Source organism: Lepidochelys kempii, chromosome 6 (assembly GCF_965140265.1).
Source record: "Lepidochelys kempii isolate rLepKem1 chromosome 6, rLepKem1.hap2, whole genome shotgun sequence".
NCBI classification, from domain to species: domain Eukaryota; kingdom Metazoa; phylum Chordata; order Testudines; family Cheloniidae; genus Lepidochelys; species Lepidochelys kempii.
This window is the reverse complement of record NC_133261.1, coordinates 76848019-76867554: the sequence shown is the minus strand read 5'-3', so window position 1 is coordinate 76867554 and position 19536 is coordinate 76848019. Positions and strand designations below refer to the sequence as shown.

The 19536-nt window shown below is 39.9% G+C and overlaps 1 protein-coding gene across 2 annotated transcripts in view; it reads right to left on the bottom strand.

Annotated features, from left to right (window-relative positions):
* LOC140913108 (formin-like) overlaps positions 1-19536 on the bottom strand; it is a 246746-nt gene that overhangs the window by 87667 nt on the left and 139543 nt on the right. For both annotated transcript variants that reach the window (XM_073348842.1, XM_073348843.1), the window contains 3 exons: positions 13858-14004; positions 9618-9677; positions 7512-7632 (listed from right to left, as the gene is read on the bottom strand). In XM_073348842.1, the coding sequence (XP_073204943.1) occupies positions 7512-7632; positions 9618-9677; positions 13858-14004 (328 nt within the window). The remainder of the gene's footprint in view (positions 1-7511; positions 7633-9617; positions 9678-13857; positions 14005-19536) is intronic.

Below are 19536 nucleotides of genomic sequence, written 5' to 3'. Positions count from 1 at the left end.
TTCTGTGATATCTTGAGTAAGAAAAGCACTACATAAAGAATTCTATTTCTATATACAATTGATAATACAGGACAAAGGCCAATCTTCTGGACAAATATTTCCTTTTCTTTTGGCTCATGCCGCAGGGAGGAATCGGCAGACACGTGGAGCAAGCAGGCAGTTGTTGCTCAGCTCTGCTGCGCTGCTTGTGGTGGGCAGGGCCCTGAGCCATTGTAAATCACCCGGGGGACACGTAGGATGGGTGAGCACCCGGGGATGCAGGTGGGGCTAAAGGAGAGACCCGGCCCCAGAATTGCTGGAGCCCCGCAGGCCACATTGGGGAGGTTCTCAGGCTGCAGATGGCCCATGGGCCAGGAGTTTAAGACCCCTGAACTAGCCTATTTCAGCACTTAACTATCCTTAACTTTCTATAGTTTTGACTGCATATTTGCATTCTTACCCCTGTGCTGACTGGCTGTTACCTCCAACCCCCTTGCACTCCATCTCTGACAGTCTCTTCCCCTCAGCCTCATTCCACCTACCCTCTGTGCTACCCTCCTCCCTTGTTACCCTCAGCCACCCATTTCAAAGTCCACTCATTCTTCCATTGTTTTTCCATTTAACTAACCACTCTGCACCTAACATAGCCCTACTCCAAAAGCATTTTTTAAAATTGTGGCACTAACATTGTGTTTGTCTGCCATCACATTGTTCACTCTGCTTGTATGTATGACCCTAAAAGCATCCCAGTGCCAGAGGGCAAGGGACTCACTAGTATCAGGCAGCAATTTTCAGCTGGCCTGACCAATTCAGGGTACCTCAAGTCACTTATGTCATAATTTGTATCTAATTGGTGTCATGTGAGATATCATTAAAAAACCAATAACACACTGATCTTTAATATTCTTTCATGGTATATATATGTAAACACCCAACGGATTATAAAAATATGAAGGAAATATGGGACTGAAATGTGAATGAACCAGACAAATCTGGGGAGTGGGTAAACATTTGTTTTTCCAGATAAAGGAAAGGCCAATGCCTCTATCCAGGTGCAGTCACAGTCAATTGGCGATCACAATCAAGGAGCCATTCATGGCACATCAGAGGCCACAGGGACTGATCAATTTGCATTGTAGGAGCACCAGTGTGGAAGAAACTAGCATCAAATCTTCTCCATCAGACTCCATGGCACGTTTCCTCACAGCAGTGGCACTGAACTTTAAGGATACATTTCAAAAGTTCTCTTGACTATAAAAGAGAGGGGCAAAGAATCCCAAGTTTACACTTACCTAAGAAGACAAAGGAACCAAGTACTTTGGACTTTGGGGGAAAACTTGACCAAAGGGATGGTCAGCCATCTTGCTGGAAGGTGGTAAGACTCTTACCTTTAACCAAGATTGTAGTTTTGTTAAGTCTTAGTCACTAGAAAGTGTTTCCCCCACATTTTTATTTGTCTGCAACCATTTCTGACTTTATCCCTTACACTTAAACTCACTTGATCGCTCTCTTTTTGATTAACTAAACTTGTTTTACTTTTATTCTAAATCAACCCAGTGTTGTTTGACTTGCAGTGATTATTAACTCCATTTAAAGCAACAAGCTGCTGTGCTTTTGTCTCTTTAAAAGGGCAACAGACCTTACAACTTCTCTCAATGGTCCAGGAGGCAGCTGGACATTTCAGGGCAGACAGCTTTGGGGAATTTGGGACTTGAGGTGTGTTGGGGTCACTTGGCTAGTAGTAATCATGGCTGGGGAGACCAGAGAGTGTGGTTGAGGTGTAACAAGCAGGCTACTGGATTCAGAGTTTCTGAACTAGGGCAGCTCAATAGACAGACAGACAGACACAGTGCATGCTTGTATGCTGGCTTGGAGCATCCAGACAGGGAGCTACAGCAGCAGAACATTTTAAGGCACTCAGAGTTACAGGACAAGTGGTGACACAATCTCTCACTGGTCTGAGTTGGATCCCAAAACACTACAGCATGTCATACCTCTTTCCCCACCCTTTGTCTGTCTTGCCTATTTGAGTTTGTAGTTGAGCCTCTTATCTCAGGAGTGTATCCAAGTATCAGGATGCACTGTCAGAGCAGTTCTTTCACTCTAGCAGTCACATTATCTGTCCGGTTCTACACTAGCCTGCTGTTTCCATGGCCCAGCCCTTTGGCCAGGACACCTCTCAATTTGTTCCCTTTCTTGGATTAATAGAAAAACTCCAAAATAAAAAAGTTCCACATCTAATGGCCTCTAAGCCTGCCCCTCAGCTTCTGTCTGGAACTCACGGTTCTTGGCCTTTTTTACTTTTGATGTCTGTACTTCCCCTCTTGTTCCGAGGGAGAATTGGGGGAACCTACAGGTCCACCTTCTCCTCTGGGTCCCAGTCCAGGGACCCTGTTTAAGGACTCTTCCTTCAATACCTCCACTATTTCCCTGGGATGCTCCTACCTGCTCGTCAGTGGCTCCTCCACATCTGTGGCTCTGCTAGCCCCACCTTGGATTAGTGGCTTTTGACAGATTCTTCTTATCCAGCTATGAAGTGGTTTCCTTGAAGCCACTTCCAGCCCTTCTCTGAAGCAGCTGGGCTGTATTGTGAGCAATCCCTCTGTCTCTCGCCTTAAGCCCAGTCACAGTATCTCCCTCCCCCAGATAGGAATCCCCCTCAGCCCTCTTTCTGGGGCTGGGGTTGTATTTCAGGCAGTTTCTCTGCCTCTAGCGTTAGAACAGACAGTAACTCCCGCTTCAGACGGGAGCTTCCTGATCAGCCCTCCTCAATGGAGCTGGGGTAGTGGTTTAGGCCAGCTGCAGGGCTTTAGACAGCTTTACTTTCAGCTGAGCTGAGCACTCTTTCCCAATTAGTCCTCCAGTTCGGAGGCAGCTTCTCCTGATGATGTCTGCCTTGCTATGAGGGAGAAGGCAGTATATATGCTAGTCTCCTTTTCCCAGCTCATTCCCAACTGCCTGGGTGAGAGGGGAGATTTGCCCCACCCGCCTTGCAAGGCCCTTAAAGAAACAACGATTGCCTTTCTCCCAAGCACTACTTATTCCCAGGACTGCTTCCTCTTCACCAATACCTCTTATTTCCTAGGTCTTTGAATAAACAAACAAACAAACAAAAACTTTCTATAATTTTGAAGGCCCATGCCATGTGACTGGGGGTGGGCTGACCAGTAAGCACTGCTACCCATAAGCGCATACTACCCTGTCACAGTTTTTTTCTACTTGCAGGGTCTAATATAACGGAGTCCTGTTCTCAGTCAGTCCCTAGAGACTACCATAGTGAATATAATAAATATTAAACAACATATTTATGAGGAGAAGGTGCTCATGGGGATGACATGCAGAATAAATCATGGTGGAGATGGATTAGTGGGTAGGGGACAGGTGAGACTACTAAAGGTGAATCCTACATATATCACACGATTGAGTGATTTATCATATGGATACTACTACTTACCCAGAGCACAATTTTCTACACAATAAACAAACAGATACATAAATAAATTTTGAGCCCAAGCTTCATCAATCCTCTAACTTTGCATCTGCATTATTTGAGGGGAAACGTATTGCCACTTAGTCATATATGTACTTGACTGAGCTTGTAATATAAACATTTTAATTATTTCAGTTGCACCCATAATTTGCTAGCATAGAAATAGTGGCCAGCATCCTCATATATAACTACATAGGCACATGATAAAAGGTGGAATTTACAAAAGCAACGAACTGTCCTATGAGCACAAATCCTGTGGCCTTTCAATGGGACATATGCTTCTGACTCACGCAGGCACTTTTGTAAATCCTACCCTTGTACAATAAGAGTGGGATGTCAAAAGTGCTCAGTGTTGGCCTTACCCTTCTACCACTGTAGACCACTCAACAAAGACACCTCGCCACCCCCCATATACACACACCAGTATGTATCTGCAGTCAAAAAAAAAAGCAAGTGCTAGGATTCATAAGGAATGGGATGGTGAATAATACAAATTTTTTTATAATGCCTTTATGTAAATCAATGGTACTGCCTCATCGGGAATACTGTGTGCAATACTGATCACCTCATTTCAAAAATAATATTGCAGAACAAGTACAGGCAACAAGAGAGACCAAGGGCACAGAAAACCTCTCATATAAATAGAAATTGAAAATATTGAGATTGTTTATTCATAACAGGAGATGAATGAGAGGGAACATGATAAGGGTATGTAAAATAATGCCTGATATAGAAAAATGGATCAGGTACATCAGCTTTCAACTCAAAAGAATTATGTATTTTATACATTTATACATAACCACTGACATGAAACTACCTTTCTGGGAGCAGCAACCAAACAACATACTGCACAATGATAAGAAAGGAATATTTTCAGGGGTGAAGGGAAGGGAAATGGAAATTTTTGCCATAGACCAAGCAAAAGGGGTAATATGATTTTTAAAACCCATGCAAAGCAAAGGGAAACTTTGTTTTTAAAAGAACAGTGTTAACTTAAACATCCCATCTTATAAAATTAATATCTTTGCTTATGTTACTAGAAATATTTCAAATTATTGAAAATGAAAGAACTATAAAAACCTTAGTTGAAATCCTGGCATTACTGAAGTCAATGGGAGCCAGGATTTCACCTCTTATTTCTATTTCACTAGTTATACTGTCTACTTTCTGTATTTTTCTCAGCCTGAAAAATGATATTCAGTTAAATCTAACTTATGTGTATAGTCTTTTTAACTTTAAAGTTCTCAAGGCTGCAAAGCATGGGCAGAATGTGTGTTAGAAATTGTTTTGACTCAAAGTTTTTAAAAAAAGTAATTGAAACATTTCTATTTGTTTTGCAAAAGCTTGTTTTTTTTTAAAAAAAATATTTTTGAGCCAATTTTTAGTTGAAACTGTCCCTTTAAGAATGTCTGTCCATTAAATTGCAAGGAACTCAATCTGTTTGCCTCAGAAGGATGAAAGGCTGAATGGCCCCTGTCTGGATTTGAACTCTTGGTTCCATGGAGTCTAGGTATTTCAAACCCAAGGCTTAGACCACTAAGACATCTCTCTCTAGCATGACAACTCAATCCTTCCTATTTTAACATCTATGATATACAGATAAATGAATGCCTTGATAAAGTGGTCAGCAAATAATTTGTGTAATAGTAACAATTTACGTTCATTGAAGAAACAAGCATTTACCTTGAACGTGTTATTTCAGATACACTGGGTGGTATTTAAATTTACTGTGGCTTTTTGTCATCATTTTTGTGCTATTGTATTGTCTGAGAAAATAGGTTTGTGAAAAATAACACTAACACTGCACAGAGCAGTAGTTTTTTCCCCTAGTAGTACATCAGAAAACCCCCCGTTTATTGCCCTTGTCTCCTCACACTTCCACGAAGGTTTGCTTTGACTGGACACGCAAGCTACCTTTGCCAACCAAACCATAAAATAAATCTAATGTACCCTATAATACAGGCAACTGCAGTTAATATTGTTCAAATTATTTACATCTGAAGGGCCGCGCCTGTCTGGATGGCTGGGCCTGACGCTTCTCTAGACTTGGTTTCTGCTAATCACATCTGTTTCAGCTTTAGACTTTCACTGGTATTCTGGCAGCAGCCACAACTTTTTAACAGCTACAATAAACTACAGAGACTCATCAAATGTTTGTTGTATGTGTTAAAATTATATCCTCTTCAATTAAAACATTTGATGTGAACTAAACTACAGTGTTATCTAATAAGAGAAATTCGAAAGGGAATGTTTAAAAAAAGGCATATTTACCCACACCACTCCTATTACTACTATCATGCACAATGTTCCTAGTACGACTATTTTTTTGTTTGAATGTAAGAGAAATTCATTAGAGGAATGTAAGAGAAATTCATTAGAGAAATGTATTACCATTCCTCCAAAAATTTCTGGGTGCCTTTTAAGTGTTAAATACACTGGCACATCAAAAGATTACAAGAATGTTTTTTGTTTGGAAACGTTTGCTGTATGTCAAAGTCATTACTTTCATCCATTGTTTGACGTTGTCAAGTTTCAAATATGTTTTTATACAGTAATATAATAAATGCAAACTCAGCACTATATTTATATTATTTTCCTATAAAGCATCATCATCATCATCATCTTCTTCTTTCCTTTCCCCCATCATCTGGGGTCATATAAAAGCTTCTACCTTTCCTTATAATAGTCTGACAAAATATACATCTTGAAGCACAAAAACAAAAGATCACAACAAAAATATAAATCTAATAAAAATAGGGAAGCCTGAACTATCGTGTTTTTCACTACCCCTCCTTTTTCTTTCTCTCTTTATTTTCTTTGCAATTTAGCACTAAAATCATGTGACTGTCAAAGGCTTACAGTGCAGCCTGTAACAGTGAAATGCATGGCAGCAGAACTACATGCTGAAGTAGAAGAACATCAAACACAGATCATGTTTCTGCACAAACTAGCACGAGAGAGGGCAGGCCAAGGGTTTTACAGGGCCAAGAGATGAGAGGAGATAGAGCACTTGCCTATGCCCGGGTTGAATAAACAACAACTGATACCTTCCTACCACTGCTGACCTTTGAAACCCTCCTTAAGGTGGCTATAACCTAATTCAGCCATTTCTAACTGGAAGAATAAATTATTTTGTAATGTTTTTTATTGCCTTACACTGAACAACAGAATACAGTCATCTTCCTCAATTCTGATGCTAAAATTAACGTTTTGTTCGGAACCCCCCCCCCCCGAGAAGTTAATATAGTATTTAAATTTAAGCAGAATATTTTGTATATTCTTTTATATAGAATTCTTTTCTTGAAATCCAATTTTTATACAAAACAGCCTTAGTATTACTTTTCCCTAACCAAAGTGAGAAGCTAGAAATATTCAATCATCATTTGCTGTGTTTATTTAAGAAAGTCTTACAAAGCATGAGGTAAAAATGAAACTGTCTAGAATACTTAGAGAGCAACCCATTCCTATTTTATTTCTAACTCAGTGCTTTGATTGATAGAAGACTTGCCTTTCTGAGCCCCTTTTTATAATAAACATTTTAAAATGTTTATTTTATGTCCAAGGGTAAAGAATATTTTGAGATGAAGCTCTCCATTTCCCTTTGCTGTGTCTTGGCAAGTAGTGTTTTATTTTTACATTAATAGTATTCAGATTCTTTCTTGTAGCTGTTAAATTGTTATACAAGGACTGTGGCGAGTATTTATGTTATTGGACTAAGAGGTATCTACAGTTAAACACAGAATCCTGGAGAAGCCAGAGGAAAATTCTTACATAATTAAAGCAAATTTCCAAGAGATTTCTTTTGAGTCCCTTTGAATTTAAAAGGGATTATAGAAAATTACTTTTAGCTGGTTTTGCTTTCATTTTTTAAAAAAGTCATGATGTACATTTATTTTTATTTTGTGTTTGTAATTTGTGCCAGGGTGTAAATACCTAGAGTGAACAACACTATAAACCTAATTAGTAATAAACAAAACTCATAAAGTTCACTTTTTAAAGGGCACTCAGTTGTTAGCATAACAATGTAAAAGTTCCCAGTTACCTTCTAGATCTCTCTTCAGTTTTCTTAAGTCTTTTACTAGGTCTTCAAACTTAACTTGGGAGGCTTGGAAGAAATCTTGTGGTTCTGGTAGAGGAAAAATACTCTTGTCTGTTCCTGCGTCCTAAAATAAATAACAAACAAATAAATAACAGGCAAGTATGAAAAAGAAAAATTCATATTGAAACAAAATATTTTTCTTGAAATTTTAACTATGAATTAGTGTTATAAAACTGCAGAAATATGACATTGAAAATAGTTATTCACTGGGACACATGTTTTGGGTGAAATCCTGACCTTACTGAAGTCAGTGGGAGTTTTGCCATTAACTTCAATGGGACCAGGATGTCACCCTTCATTTCCATCTTTATGTCAAAAGCATAATAGTAATGTAATCTTTTTCTATAGTATTATGGTACAATCAAATTCTAATGGAGAATATCAACCTAAACTAGCAGACAAAACTAAGACCTCACAATTTCAGTTCATTTTATACCAATAAAGGTTTTGATATGGGATTAAACATTTCTTAAAATTAGATGACAACATGAACGTATGTTTTACTGGAACAAGCAAGCTTATGCCAACTGTTTGCAGGTATAATCTTACCCAATTCATACTGTATGACCCTAATTTGTCATCAGTATTTATGCACTAGCTAGAATATAGTATTTTGTACAAATAAAAATACATAGTTGAGAGTTTATGTGCAGAAATAAATCACATGGGTTATCGTTTACATATGCAACCCTAAGCATGTACCTTGTCTCTGGAATGACAATGAAACAAATCAGAAACAAAAAACCCTACAAGATTCAAAGCTTCTTCTCAAAGGAAATACTAACGATGCAAAGGTGTTGTGTAGGAGGTATTTTAATGACAAACCATTTTACAAGCATACACTATTGAGTTTAAAATGTTTTCTGCTTCTCAAATCTCAGTCTTTAACGAAGGACAACTCCAAGGTTGTGAACATTTCGGAAAAGTTGTGAACATTTAGGAAAAGTTCAAAGTTATATGATTATAAAGATACAAAAAGCTTTGGAAACAAATCCAGGAAAGATGGACAAAATTTATATATTTATATCTCTCTCAGTTTTTGTCTCTTATCAGTATACTTGTCATCTCTCTTCCCAAACACACGCACACACGCCGACCCAAAAGAATATTCAGCCAAAAGCTCCTGCCCTACTTGGGGGTTATGCTTCTAGCTATGCTAATTGAATGGTGAGTTCATACCTATCAGTCTCAATGCGGTTTTAACTCAACCCATCACAAGGTTTCATCCAGCTCATAACAGTACATTAAAAATAATATTACCATAGGAGTTTTAAAAATGTAAGTTATCCAAAGCAGCAGAACTTCTTCCCCCAAGTACAAACTCTAGTTTAATCACCTGTCAGCAGAACCAATGCAGCTTCAAACAACATCCTACCACTGTATTCTCTCATCAACAGAAATTCTGCCTATGCATGCTTCAGCCTTCCATCAGTGCCCTTACTGAAACAGATGGGCTTTGCAGCTATTTGCTTCCTGCTTCCACAGTGTGAATAATGAACAATTTTTGTTTTTATTTTAACTGAATATTTTTTGAGAGAAATTTAAAACTGATGGAAATCATAGCAGTGTTCAGTTCGCCAGCAGAGACAGCCAAGTTCCAACAAACAGCCAGGCTATGGTGTTATGCGATAGCAAGAGTCCTAACATATAGTATAGCCATTTCCAATAACAAACACTGGTAGCGAACATGCAGAAACAAGGCTGCCATTAAAATTGTGTAGCTTTCTGAAAAACAACATGCTGCGAATTGTCTGTATAACTGCATATCAAATAGGGCTTGATTGTTCATGCCTTCCAGGTTCTAGGAAATTATACAATTACAAGTATTGTTTGGTGAAAATGCTAACAAAGTATAACATTGAAAGTAGACAATATTTAGTCTTGGTCTTAGTATTCAATTTTATAAATTTTATTTTCCCTGTTCGAACTATTTTATTCAGACAAGAAAAATTAGTAATAAATTCAAGTCTTTCTCTAATCTCTTTGTCAACACAATCTCTCTAAGTAATATACTGATACAGTAGTTAATGCAGCAAATGAATCATTTACCTTGTCCAAGTGTCGTAAGTAATATATGACAACATAATCCACAAGATTAATACCGTTATCCTAGGAATAAATTAAATATATTAATTAAAAGGTTAACTTGGGAGTGAAAACAATGTCAAAAGACCTATGATGAAAGTAGTTTTAAATGGGTGAAGAAAATCACCAAATCATTTTAAAAGGAATATAATCCCATTTTATTAATTTATGTGGCCTTGTGGAGTAGGATCCACAATGTATTAGTTGCAGAGTCATTGATCATAAAAATCCAACTAGTATAATAATCAGGAACCTGATTTTCCCACCACAGGACACCGATAACTTCTACCAATTGGCATTACTGAGACCCTGCAGTGGGAAAAACTGACAGGTGTTACAATTCTCTAATAATTCAAGTAATTATATAAACAAATATTGTAATTGCCTGAAAATTTAATAAATTCACACATTTTAAAATTCACAGGTTTTAAAGCTAGACAGGACCTTTAGTTTATTTAGTCTCACCTCCTGTGTAACAGGCCATGAAGTATATAGCCATTCCATATCTTTTATACCAAATATAAAACCATGGAATATACACATGCTCAGTGCATTTCGTACATAATGTATGTTGTTTCATGAATATATAGTTCTACCATGTTAAAAGATTTTCACTCAACAAAGCCACTACTTTTTCGGTCCTGCATTGCCTGTATTATTGTGCATGACAATGATATATTTTCATATGTTACTGAATCAATTTACCTCATTTCAGCTGTGGAAATAGATAAACAGTGCTTCAGGTATGGAATCATAAGTTACAGGAAATTATTAAACAGCACAAAAGAAAGACAATGTAGTGTATTATACGTGGAAGGTCTTTGATGTCTTTTTTTTCCATTTGTATATAGTGTATTGATAGCTATCAGGATAAAGGTTTGGATATGCACAATGTATGACTTGCTGCACAGAGCTGTCTGGTGTATATTTGAGTCTGCAACACATTACATTTTATTAATAACCCAGAGTACCAACATTTGTAATTAAGCAAGTCACTACTCTTCATACAGGCAAAACAATATATATATACTGCCCTTGTGAAGTACAATATTAGTTCTACTTTATTCTATATACACTCTTACACCACACAGACAGAATATACCCAGGTGCACACCCTACATATTACTGTAATAGTCTTTGTACAAAGTATGCTTTGTGAGATATCATTTGAAAACTCATAATTTGCTGGTTATTATTGTCCTGATAAAATTTGTGTGGCAACATTGTATGTGAAGTGGTAAGATTCCACTGTATGGTATTATTACCACATGTTCCAAACTGAGGTTGGCAAACTGGTCTGTCTCAAACAAAGCAATGTCCTCTCTGCTTAATTTGCACTTAAACAGTAAACAGAGTCACCAAGCAACAAGAGAAACAAACAAAGCTCCAACATGTGAGGAAAAGCATCAGGGAGCATCCTTTCCTATGGACTCTTTGTCTCCTGAATCTCAGCTGGAAATGTTTTTTCAAGAGGAGGACTGACACTAAAAAAAGGAGAGACAAACACCACACAGCATCCCTCTCTTTCTCCCTACCCATCACATCCATGGCACTAGAAGCAACAAAGGAAACATTCACTGGACTGGAGAAGAGGTTCTGACCTAAGAAGTTTGGTCAGTAAGACTGCTGAGAGCATCTGGTGATAAAACTTTGCTTTGAACTTAACATAGTTTGTTAAGTTAGGCACTAGTTGCGTTTTATCTTTATTTTTCTTGTAACCATTTCTGACTTTTATGCCTCATTACTTGTACTCACTTAAAATCTCTCTTTGTAGTTAATAAACTTGTTTTATTGTTTTATCTAATCCAGTGTGTTTAAACTGAACTGTTTGGGGAACTCCATTTGCGGTGGCAAGTTATGTGCATATTATTTCTTCTGAAGCAATAACAGACTTAATATAAACTTGTATTGTCCAGAAGAGAGTTGGGCATACAATGGGCATACATTTCTTGGGGAAGGTCTAAGGCTGGGAGTGTGTTGGGGTCACGCTGCAGTATAACCAAGGCTGGTAAGAGCCAACGTGTGGCTGGCTGGCTGGCTGCAGCACACACACAGACATAGCTGGGAGTGACTTGTATGCTGGATGCTGTTTGTGAGCAGTCCAGACTGGAGGTTACAACAGTAAAGCATTGTAAAGGGCACCCCAGGTTAGTGTAGGGGTGACACAGCCACTCATTAGTCTGGATTGTACCCTAGTATGTCACACACACCTATCACCTTTGTTTGGCAGAAGACTGGGTCACAGACACAGAGAGATTTAAAGTGTGGGACCACAACTTTATTATCTTTCCAAGCCTTCATGCCACATAATCAATATTAAGGGTTGGCTTTTTTCAACCTATCCCTAAGATGAATCCTGATCCTCTCCCACCCAGTGACGGATTGCTTTATGGTCCAATGGGGCCTGTGCACAGAGGCTCCGACCAATTGTGGGGCCCTACAGGAGCACCAGAACACTAGCCACAACCCCTGCTCCTCCTCTCTCCCACTCCTCCTCTTCCCCCTGAGGCCCTGCCTCCATCTCAGAGAAGCCTGTGTGGAGGTGGTGAGCAATTCCCCCTGCCCCCAAGCAGAGCTGGCTGAGTGCTGCTTGCCCAAGCCCCAAGCTGAGCTGGCCACATGAAGGGCCCCCCTACCCAGCGCAGCACTGGATTGAGGACCCCTCCCACCCAGCACAGCATTTGACCGAGGGACCCCCACCCCCACCCAGCACAGTGCTGGAGTGAGGGGCCCCCCGTACGGGGCTGGAGAGAGCCACTCTCCCTTCTTCCCTCCTTTCCCCTACTCTGAGCCCCTTTCCCCTACTCTGAGCCCCTTTCCCCCTCCCCGCCCCTCCCCAGCGTGGAGTTGCTCTCAGTCCCTTTCCCCTGCCCGCATGGCATGGAGATCTCCCGAGCCCCTCCCCTGTGTGGCACTGAACTCCCCCAAGTCCCTCTCCCTCCTCCCCCCGCTGGCCCTCTCCCCTCCCCCATGTGAAGCTGGCCTGAGCCACTCACCGAAGACCCTCTCCTGCCCTACACAGGGCTGATCCGAGCCCCACCACTCTCCCCTCCCACCTGAGCCCTGCCCCTCAACCACACAAGCTTCTTTTTGGCAAAACTGAGCACTGGTCCCATTTGATCTTGCCAACTGATCACCAGTTGCCAGCTGATCATCTTCCCAAAAAAGTTGGGACGTATGGGCCCAAAATGGGACATATAGTCATACTAGCCAGGGGTTCCCAAACTTTTTTTTTTTTTTTAGCCAATTGCAGCAGGGAGATTTATAAAATTCCCACCTCCTCCCCTGGCCAGGCACGATCACCATGTGCATTCAGGATGAGAGGGGCACAGAGCAGCCAAGCCTGCACTCCCACCATTCAGGACCACAAGGTTTGTCTTTCCACTGCTGATCTGATCAAACATCATCCCTGCTGAAATGGAGGTAGGGCAACATGAGACCCAAAAGTGGCTAATTTTTAAATGTCCTCACTAAAGCCTTAAGTAACTATCCAGAGACCCTTTGGGGTTCCAGTTTTTCAGAAAAGAATTGGCCATCTAGGCTGATTTTTCTTGCTCACTCAGTGTAGCAGTTCAGAATTCTTGTGTTACAACTGTTATTTGAAGAAGATGTGATACTGGCCAACTTAAAAATGAAGACAGGCAACACTTTGCAGGCCATGGGCAGACTCTTCCACCAAGAATCCAAAGCCATAAACTCAAATCTGATCCTTCAGGTTTCCAGTTTCTAGCCACTGTTCCTAAACTTGACCCTCAAAGTAATTCCTCACATGCTAGTGGCTTTTGTAAAGATATGCAACTAATATCAGGAGTGAGGGTTGGAGACAGTCACTGGAGAAACCTTCATCCCTCTGTGAATCTTGACTGAAAAATACACAAAAAGACTTTGACACCAGGATAATATTTTCAGTGGCAGAATCTAGGTGAGACAGGAGATGTCTATGTGTGCATGTGTGAGGCAGAGGGCAAAGTGGGGAGAAAGAGACAGAGGCCAGTAGTCACTGAGGAGGAAAATTCTTTGTGAAGCAAATGATCTGGGCAGAACAACAAAGAAGGGAGAAACATTCCAAAAACAACATCTACAAAGTGTGCTGCTGTTTAAAACAGATAATGGTAAGAGGCAAGCGAGATCAACCTTTTGCAGATTATGGAACATGAAAAAGATCACTTGACAAATGCCCTTTAAAGTAAAAAATACTACTTACTCTGCTCTTGACATCCTTCAGTTTCGGAAGAATTTCCAAACCAAATCCATCTGCTTGACCTCGTGTCCTGTTTCCCCCATTCATATAATTTCCAAAAGCCAAAATCAAGCCTAAAATTTCCTTCACACTTTTCATGTCCAGCAAATCCTGAAAGAGGAATACTAATTTGTAACATCAGGTGGTACAAGACATTTACAATACTTTTACTGTTGCCCAGGAATGTTACAATGATGAGACAGACAAAAAATATGGATTTCCCTAAAGCACTTATACCAATATTTACCATAATACCAGTGAAAGAGTCCCAACCATTTTCTACAATTTGTACTTAAAATACAGTAGTCATGAAAATGGCATTATGAGGTTCCATGTTTGTCACTTACTGATTCCACATCAAAGTAAAGTAAAGGGATGTTTTGTGATTTTGGGCTCTGGACACTATAGGAGTCAAGCTGGATATTTTTTCCCCTCCCTCAGTATTCTCAGTAGTAAAGATTCTGCAGTCCAAATTATTCCCTCAATCATCCCTCTACAAAACCAGGCAGCTTTCAATGGGGATTGAACAGGTGCTACTAGGGGAACAACCAGAAGACTGTGAACTTGCAGAGTTGTAACTGTGCATCAATTTGGCCTGCAGCAGCTTTCTTTCATTCTCTCACAAAATCACCAAACATAAGTTAGTCTTACTCTCAGAGCCCAGGATGCAGCGTTGGCAGTTTAAAAACAATTCATTCATTTGCAAATTGAGAAAAAGTATTATTATTATTTGTATTACAAAAGTGCATAAGAGCTCTAGTTATGGAACAGGACCCCAGTGAGGTAGGTGCCATACAAACAGAACAAAAAGACAGACCCTACCAAAAGAGTTTACAATCTAAGTAAAATCTGACATGGAATCAATGAGGTATAAACATAGAAGCGCACAATGCCAATTTTAGAGTAACATAAGACAGCAGAACCAAGTACTGCCATTCACAACACTACCCATTAGGCCACTGTGTCAGTTCTGGACAAACTGGAGAGAGGCCAGATGTGGACAAATTGGAGAGAGACCAGCGAAGGGCAACGAAAACAGTTAGGGGGCTGGGGCACATGACTTATGAGGAGAGGCTGAGGGAACTGGGCTTCTTTAGTCCGCAGAAGAGAAGAGTGAGAGGGATTTGATAGCAGCCTTCAACTACCTGAAGGGGAGTTCCAAAGAGGATGGAGCTAGGCTGTTCTCAGTGGTGGCAGATGACAGAACAAGGAGCAATGGTCTCAAAGTGTAGTGTGGGAGGTGTAGGTTGGATATTAGGAAACACTATTTTACTAGGAGGGTGGTGAAGCACTGGAATGGATTATCTAGGGAGTTGGTGGATTCTCCATCCTTAGAGGTTTTTAGGGCCCGCTTGACAAAGCCCTGGCTGGGATGATTTAGCTGGGGTTGGTCGTACTTTGAGCAAGGGGTTGGACTAGATGACCTCCTGAAGTCTCTTCCAACTATAATCTTCTATGATACTCATATTTTAAAACCTAACTTTCAAGGCTACATAAGAATTTTCTCCGTGGTAGAACTCAACATATAAGTAGAGCTGTGCAAAAAAAAAGATTTTTTGGTTTGTTGGCAATTCCAAAAAAATAAAATAAAAATTCATTTGGGGGTCAAACTGAAAATTAAAATGTTTGAAAATTTCACCAAATAGAAAAATTGAAAAAAAAGTGTTTCTGGGTCAAACATTTCATTTGATCCAAAATAAAAACATTGTTTGACATTTTTTCATGTTTATTAATTCAAAAAAATAAAGCTGAACAAAATTTCAAAACAAAGTTTTGAATTTACAAATGAAAATGTTTCATTTAAGAAATGTCAAAGTGAAACATTTTGATTTTTTTTTAAGTTTTTTTTACAACCAAAACAATTTGGTAAAATCAACATTAATCCACAAAATGTTTCAATGTCACCAAATCTGCATTTTTTGTTAAAAATAGTTTAAGCTGAAAAACCTAGTTCTACATGTAGGTTCTGAGTCACACAATGAATTTCTTTTAGAAATATTGGAAAGAGATACTATACCAATGTAAGAACACAATTGTTTGCCTGTCTAAAACAGAGATGGACCAAGAGGTTGGTGTTTGGATTCAAGATTACAATTCTGGCCCATCGCTAGATTAAAGTGATGTGTTTTGTGCATGAAATGGACATGGAATATGAAATATATAACAGTCTATAACCTGGTGCATTATATAAATTATCAAATTTATCAAAAGGCTAAACAGTATTTACATGGCAGACTGTAATCACTCTCTAGACTGTAGTAACACAGGCAAATAGTTTTTTTAAGAGATTTTATTTTTATAGCACAAAGACAGGAACCTAAAAACAAACTGTAAAGGGAAGAAATTGAATAGATTGTGTCTTCTCCTTCTGAGATGTTATCTTTAATTTTGTATTAATCCATATGAAGTACAATGTGTAGTATCTTGTACTATGAAGGTGACACAAAATGATGCAGATGTTCTTACTCAAAGAAATTATAAGAGGAAATTACTGCACAATAGAGTAGCCATTTCAAAAATGTTAATAAGAAAGGGCTTTATTGTTAGTTTGCTATCTGCCCAGACTAAGGGGCAGTGGATTATTGTTCTGCACCTGGGGCAGACTCAGGGAGTCACAATCAAGCTCCCACCCCAGTTTCCCTGCTGCTTTAGGGAGAGAATAAGCTGCGCTGGTGTAACGTCGACAGACCCTGGTCGATGGCGGGCAGGATTGAACCCAGGACCTCTGGAGCTTAGTGCATGAGCCCCTACAGCATGAGCTAAAATCCAACTGCCTGCTAGCTAAGGCTGTAAAGCAGACTCATTTTCTCTCTCTCTTTAAGTGGTCTTGGTGCCACTAGATGGGACAGAACACCACACCCAGAAGGTGTGTGGGTTACAGTGGGTCTATACCCAGTGCACCATATGGGAGGTAGGCAGGGCAAGCCACAGTCTGGCAGTAAACCATTTTAAATTGCTTTAAAAAAAAGAAGAAGAAGAAAGGGCCTAAAGCTAGTATGGATAATGAATGGCCTCCATGTAAACACACACTATCCCTCCTAGGCATTAAAAACTGAAATTTGGGTCCAGAAGGAAGAAAAATAAATTCAGTGGTGAGATAAATGGTGAGAGAAGTTGATGACAAAATGGGTACGCTGTAAAAGATAAGGCAGAGACACCGGCCCTGATTTTGCATTCAGTGGACCACACTTCACCTGCTTGGGGAAAAATCAGAAGAAAGGGAAAGAGATGGGAGAGAAAGTGACTGGGAGTCAAGAAACCTGGATGCTATTCCCAAGTCTGCTTTAGAATTGCTCTGTAACTTTGGGGAAGCCTTTCAAACTCCATGGCCCTGATTCTTATTTACACAAGGCCACTTTTTACCACCCTGGTATTGTAAAAGGACCTTAAAGTGAGTGAAAAGTAATTTAAGCCCCTTATCATTGACAGAGTGGTGTCCTTAGTATAAATGAGGATCAGGTGCTTTGTGCCTCAGAAATTCTGTGTGTCTTAATTCATTGTTTATAATGCACATTCTATAGGAAGCACCATATAAACACACAATGTCATTGTTTTTATTACTATTTGGAAATACTGTGTGAAATCTTGTTTGTTTTTAACATTCCTAGGGTTTTAAGAAAGAAAGCTCATTTTTAGGACTACCTAAGTGGTTTTGTTTTAATGCCATGGCAGAATATGGTTTGGCAACATTTCTGATCTGAGTGCTGCAAATAAATACAAAACAGTTTTTGAGACATTTGAGCTCTGAGGGAGCTTTGTTTTCAGTTCACAACATTTCAGTGACATCACAGGTATAACCAGATTTACACTAGTCTCTTCTACACTGTTCGTTTCCTCTTTTTTGGCTTGTCTCTTTGTTTGAATTGGTTTTTGGGGCTCATTTTCCTCTTGAATTCTCACTTTATCCCCATCTTCGGACTCTTCACTTTCCCCACACATTATACTCTCTCCCTCTAAAGCACCTCCAAATCCACTTTGCCAACATGTGAGCAGAGCAACAAGTCAAAAAACAGATCCTGTCAATTGCACCTTGCTCCTTCACTCACAGGTGGAGTGGGGCAGCAGGTAGTTCAGAAGAGGCTCTTCTTATGGTAGGCCAGACAATTTAGTATGCTTGCCTTTTGCATGAATGCTTGTGGTTGCCATCCCACAGTATTCTTGTCAGCAAGTTAAAGAAGTATGGGCTGGATGAATGCACTATAAGGTGGGTAGAAAGTTGGCTAGATTGTCGGGCTCAACGGGTAGTGATCAATGGCTCCATGTCTAGTTGGCAGCCGGTGTCAAGTGGAGTGCCCCAGGGGTCGGTCCTGGGGCCGGTTTTGTTCAATATCTTCATAAATGATCTGGAGGATTGTGTGGATTGCACTCTCAGCAAATTTGTGGATGATACTAAACTGGGAGGAGTGGTAGATACACTGGAGGGCAGGGATAGGATACAGAGGGACCTAGACAAATTGGAGGATTGGGCCAAAAGAAATCTGATGAGGTTCAATAAGGATAAGTGCAGGGTCCTGCACTTAGGACGGAAGAACCCAATGCACAGCTACAGACTAGGGACCGAATGGCTAGGCAGCAGTTCTGCGGAAAAGGACCTGGGGTGACAGTGGACGAGAAGCTGGATATGAGTCAGCAGTGTGCCCTTGTTGCCAAGAAGGCCAATGGCATTTTGGGATGTATAAGTAGGGGCATAGCGAGCAGATCGAGGGACGTGATCGTCCCCCTCTATTCGACATTGGTGAGGCCTCATCTGGAGTACTGTGTCCAGTTTTGGGCCCCACACTACAAGAAGGATGTGGATAAATTGGAGAGGAGTCCAGCGAAGGGCAACAAAAATGATTAGGGGTCTGGAACACATGCCTTATGAGGAGAGGCTGAGGGAAGTGGGATTGTTTAGTCTGCAGAAGAGAAGAATGAGGGGGGATTTGATAGCTGCTTTCAACTACCTGAGAGGTTGTTCCAGAGAGGATGGTTCTAGACTATTCTCAGTGGTAGAAGAGGACAGGACAAGGAGTAATGGTCTCAAGTTGCAGTGGGGGAGGTTTAGGTTGGATATTAGGAAAAACTTTTTCACTAGGAGGGTGGTGAAACACTGGAATGCGTTACCTAGGAAGGTGGTAGAATCTCCTTCCTTAGAGGTTTTTAAGGTCAGGCTTGACAAAGCCCTGGCTGGGATGATTTAATTGGGGATTGGTCCTGCTTTGAGCAGGGGGTTGGACTAGATGACCTCCTGAGGTCCCTTCCAACCCTGATATTCTATGATTCACTGTTTAGGTTTTCTTCTAATCATATAATCAATTATTTCTATTACTGTAACATCTAGGAACCCATTCTTTTTCTTCTAAAATGTATGTATTTATTTATTTTCTAGGGTTTTACTGATCTAGTTTAATTCATTTATTAAAGTTGGCTCTGATGCTGGTCTCTGTGTTACTGTAAGACTCTATTCGGTTCTGCAACATTTGAAATTTCTTTACTGAAAATATCTATCATTTTACATGAAATGACTAGCACTATGTAAGTTTATTAAAATCTGCTATTCCGCTGGAATGAAATGTTGTTATGTAAGAGCCATATAGTGCTTTTAAATTCCTGCAAAGTTAATGAAACTGCCGAATTATTTATATTATACCTCAATTAGCTTTA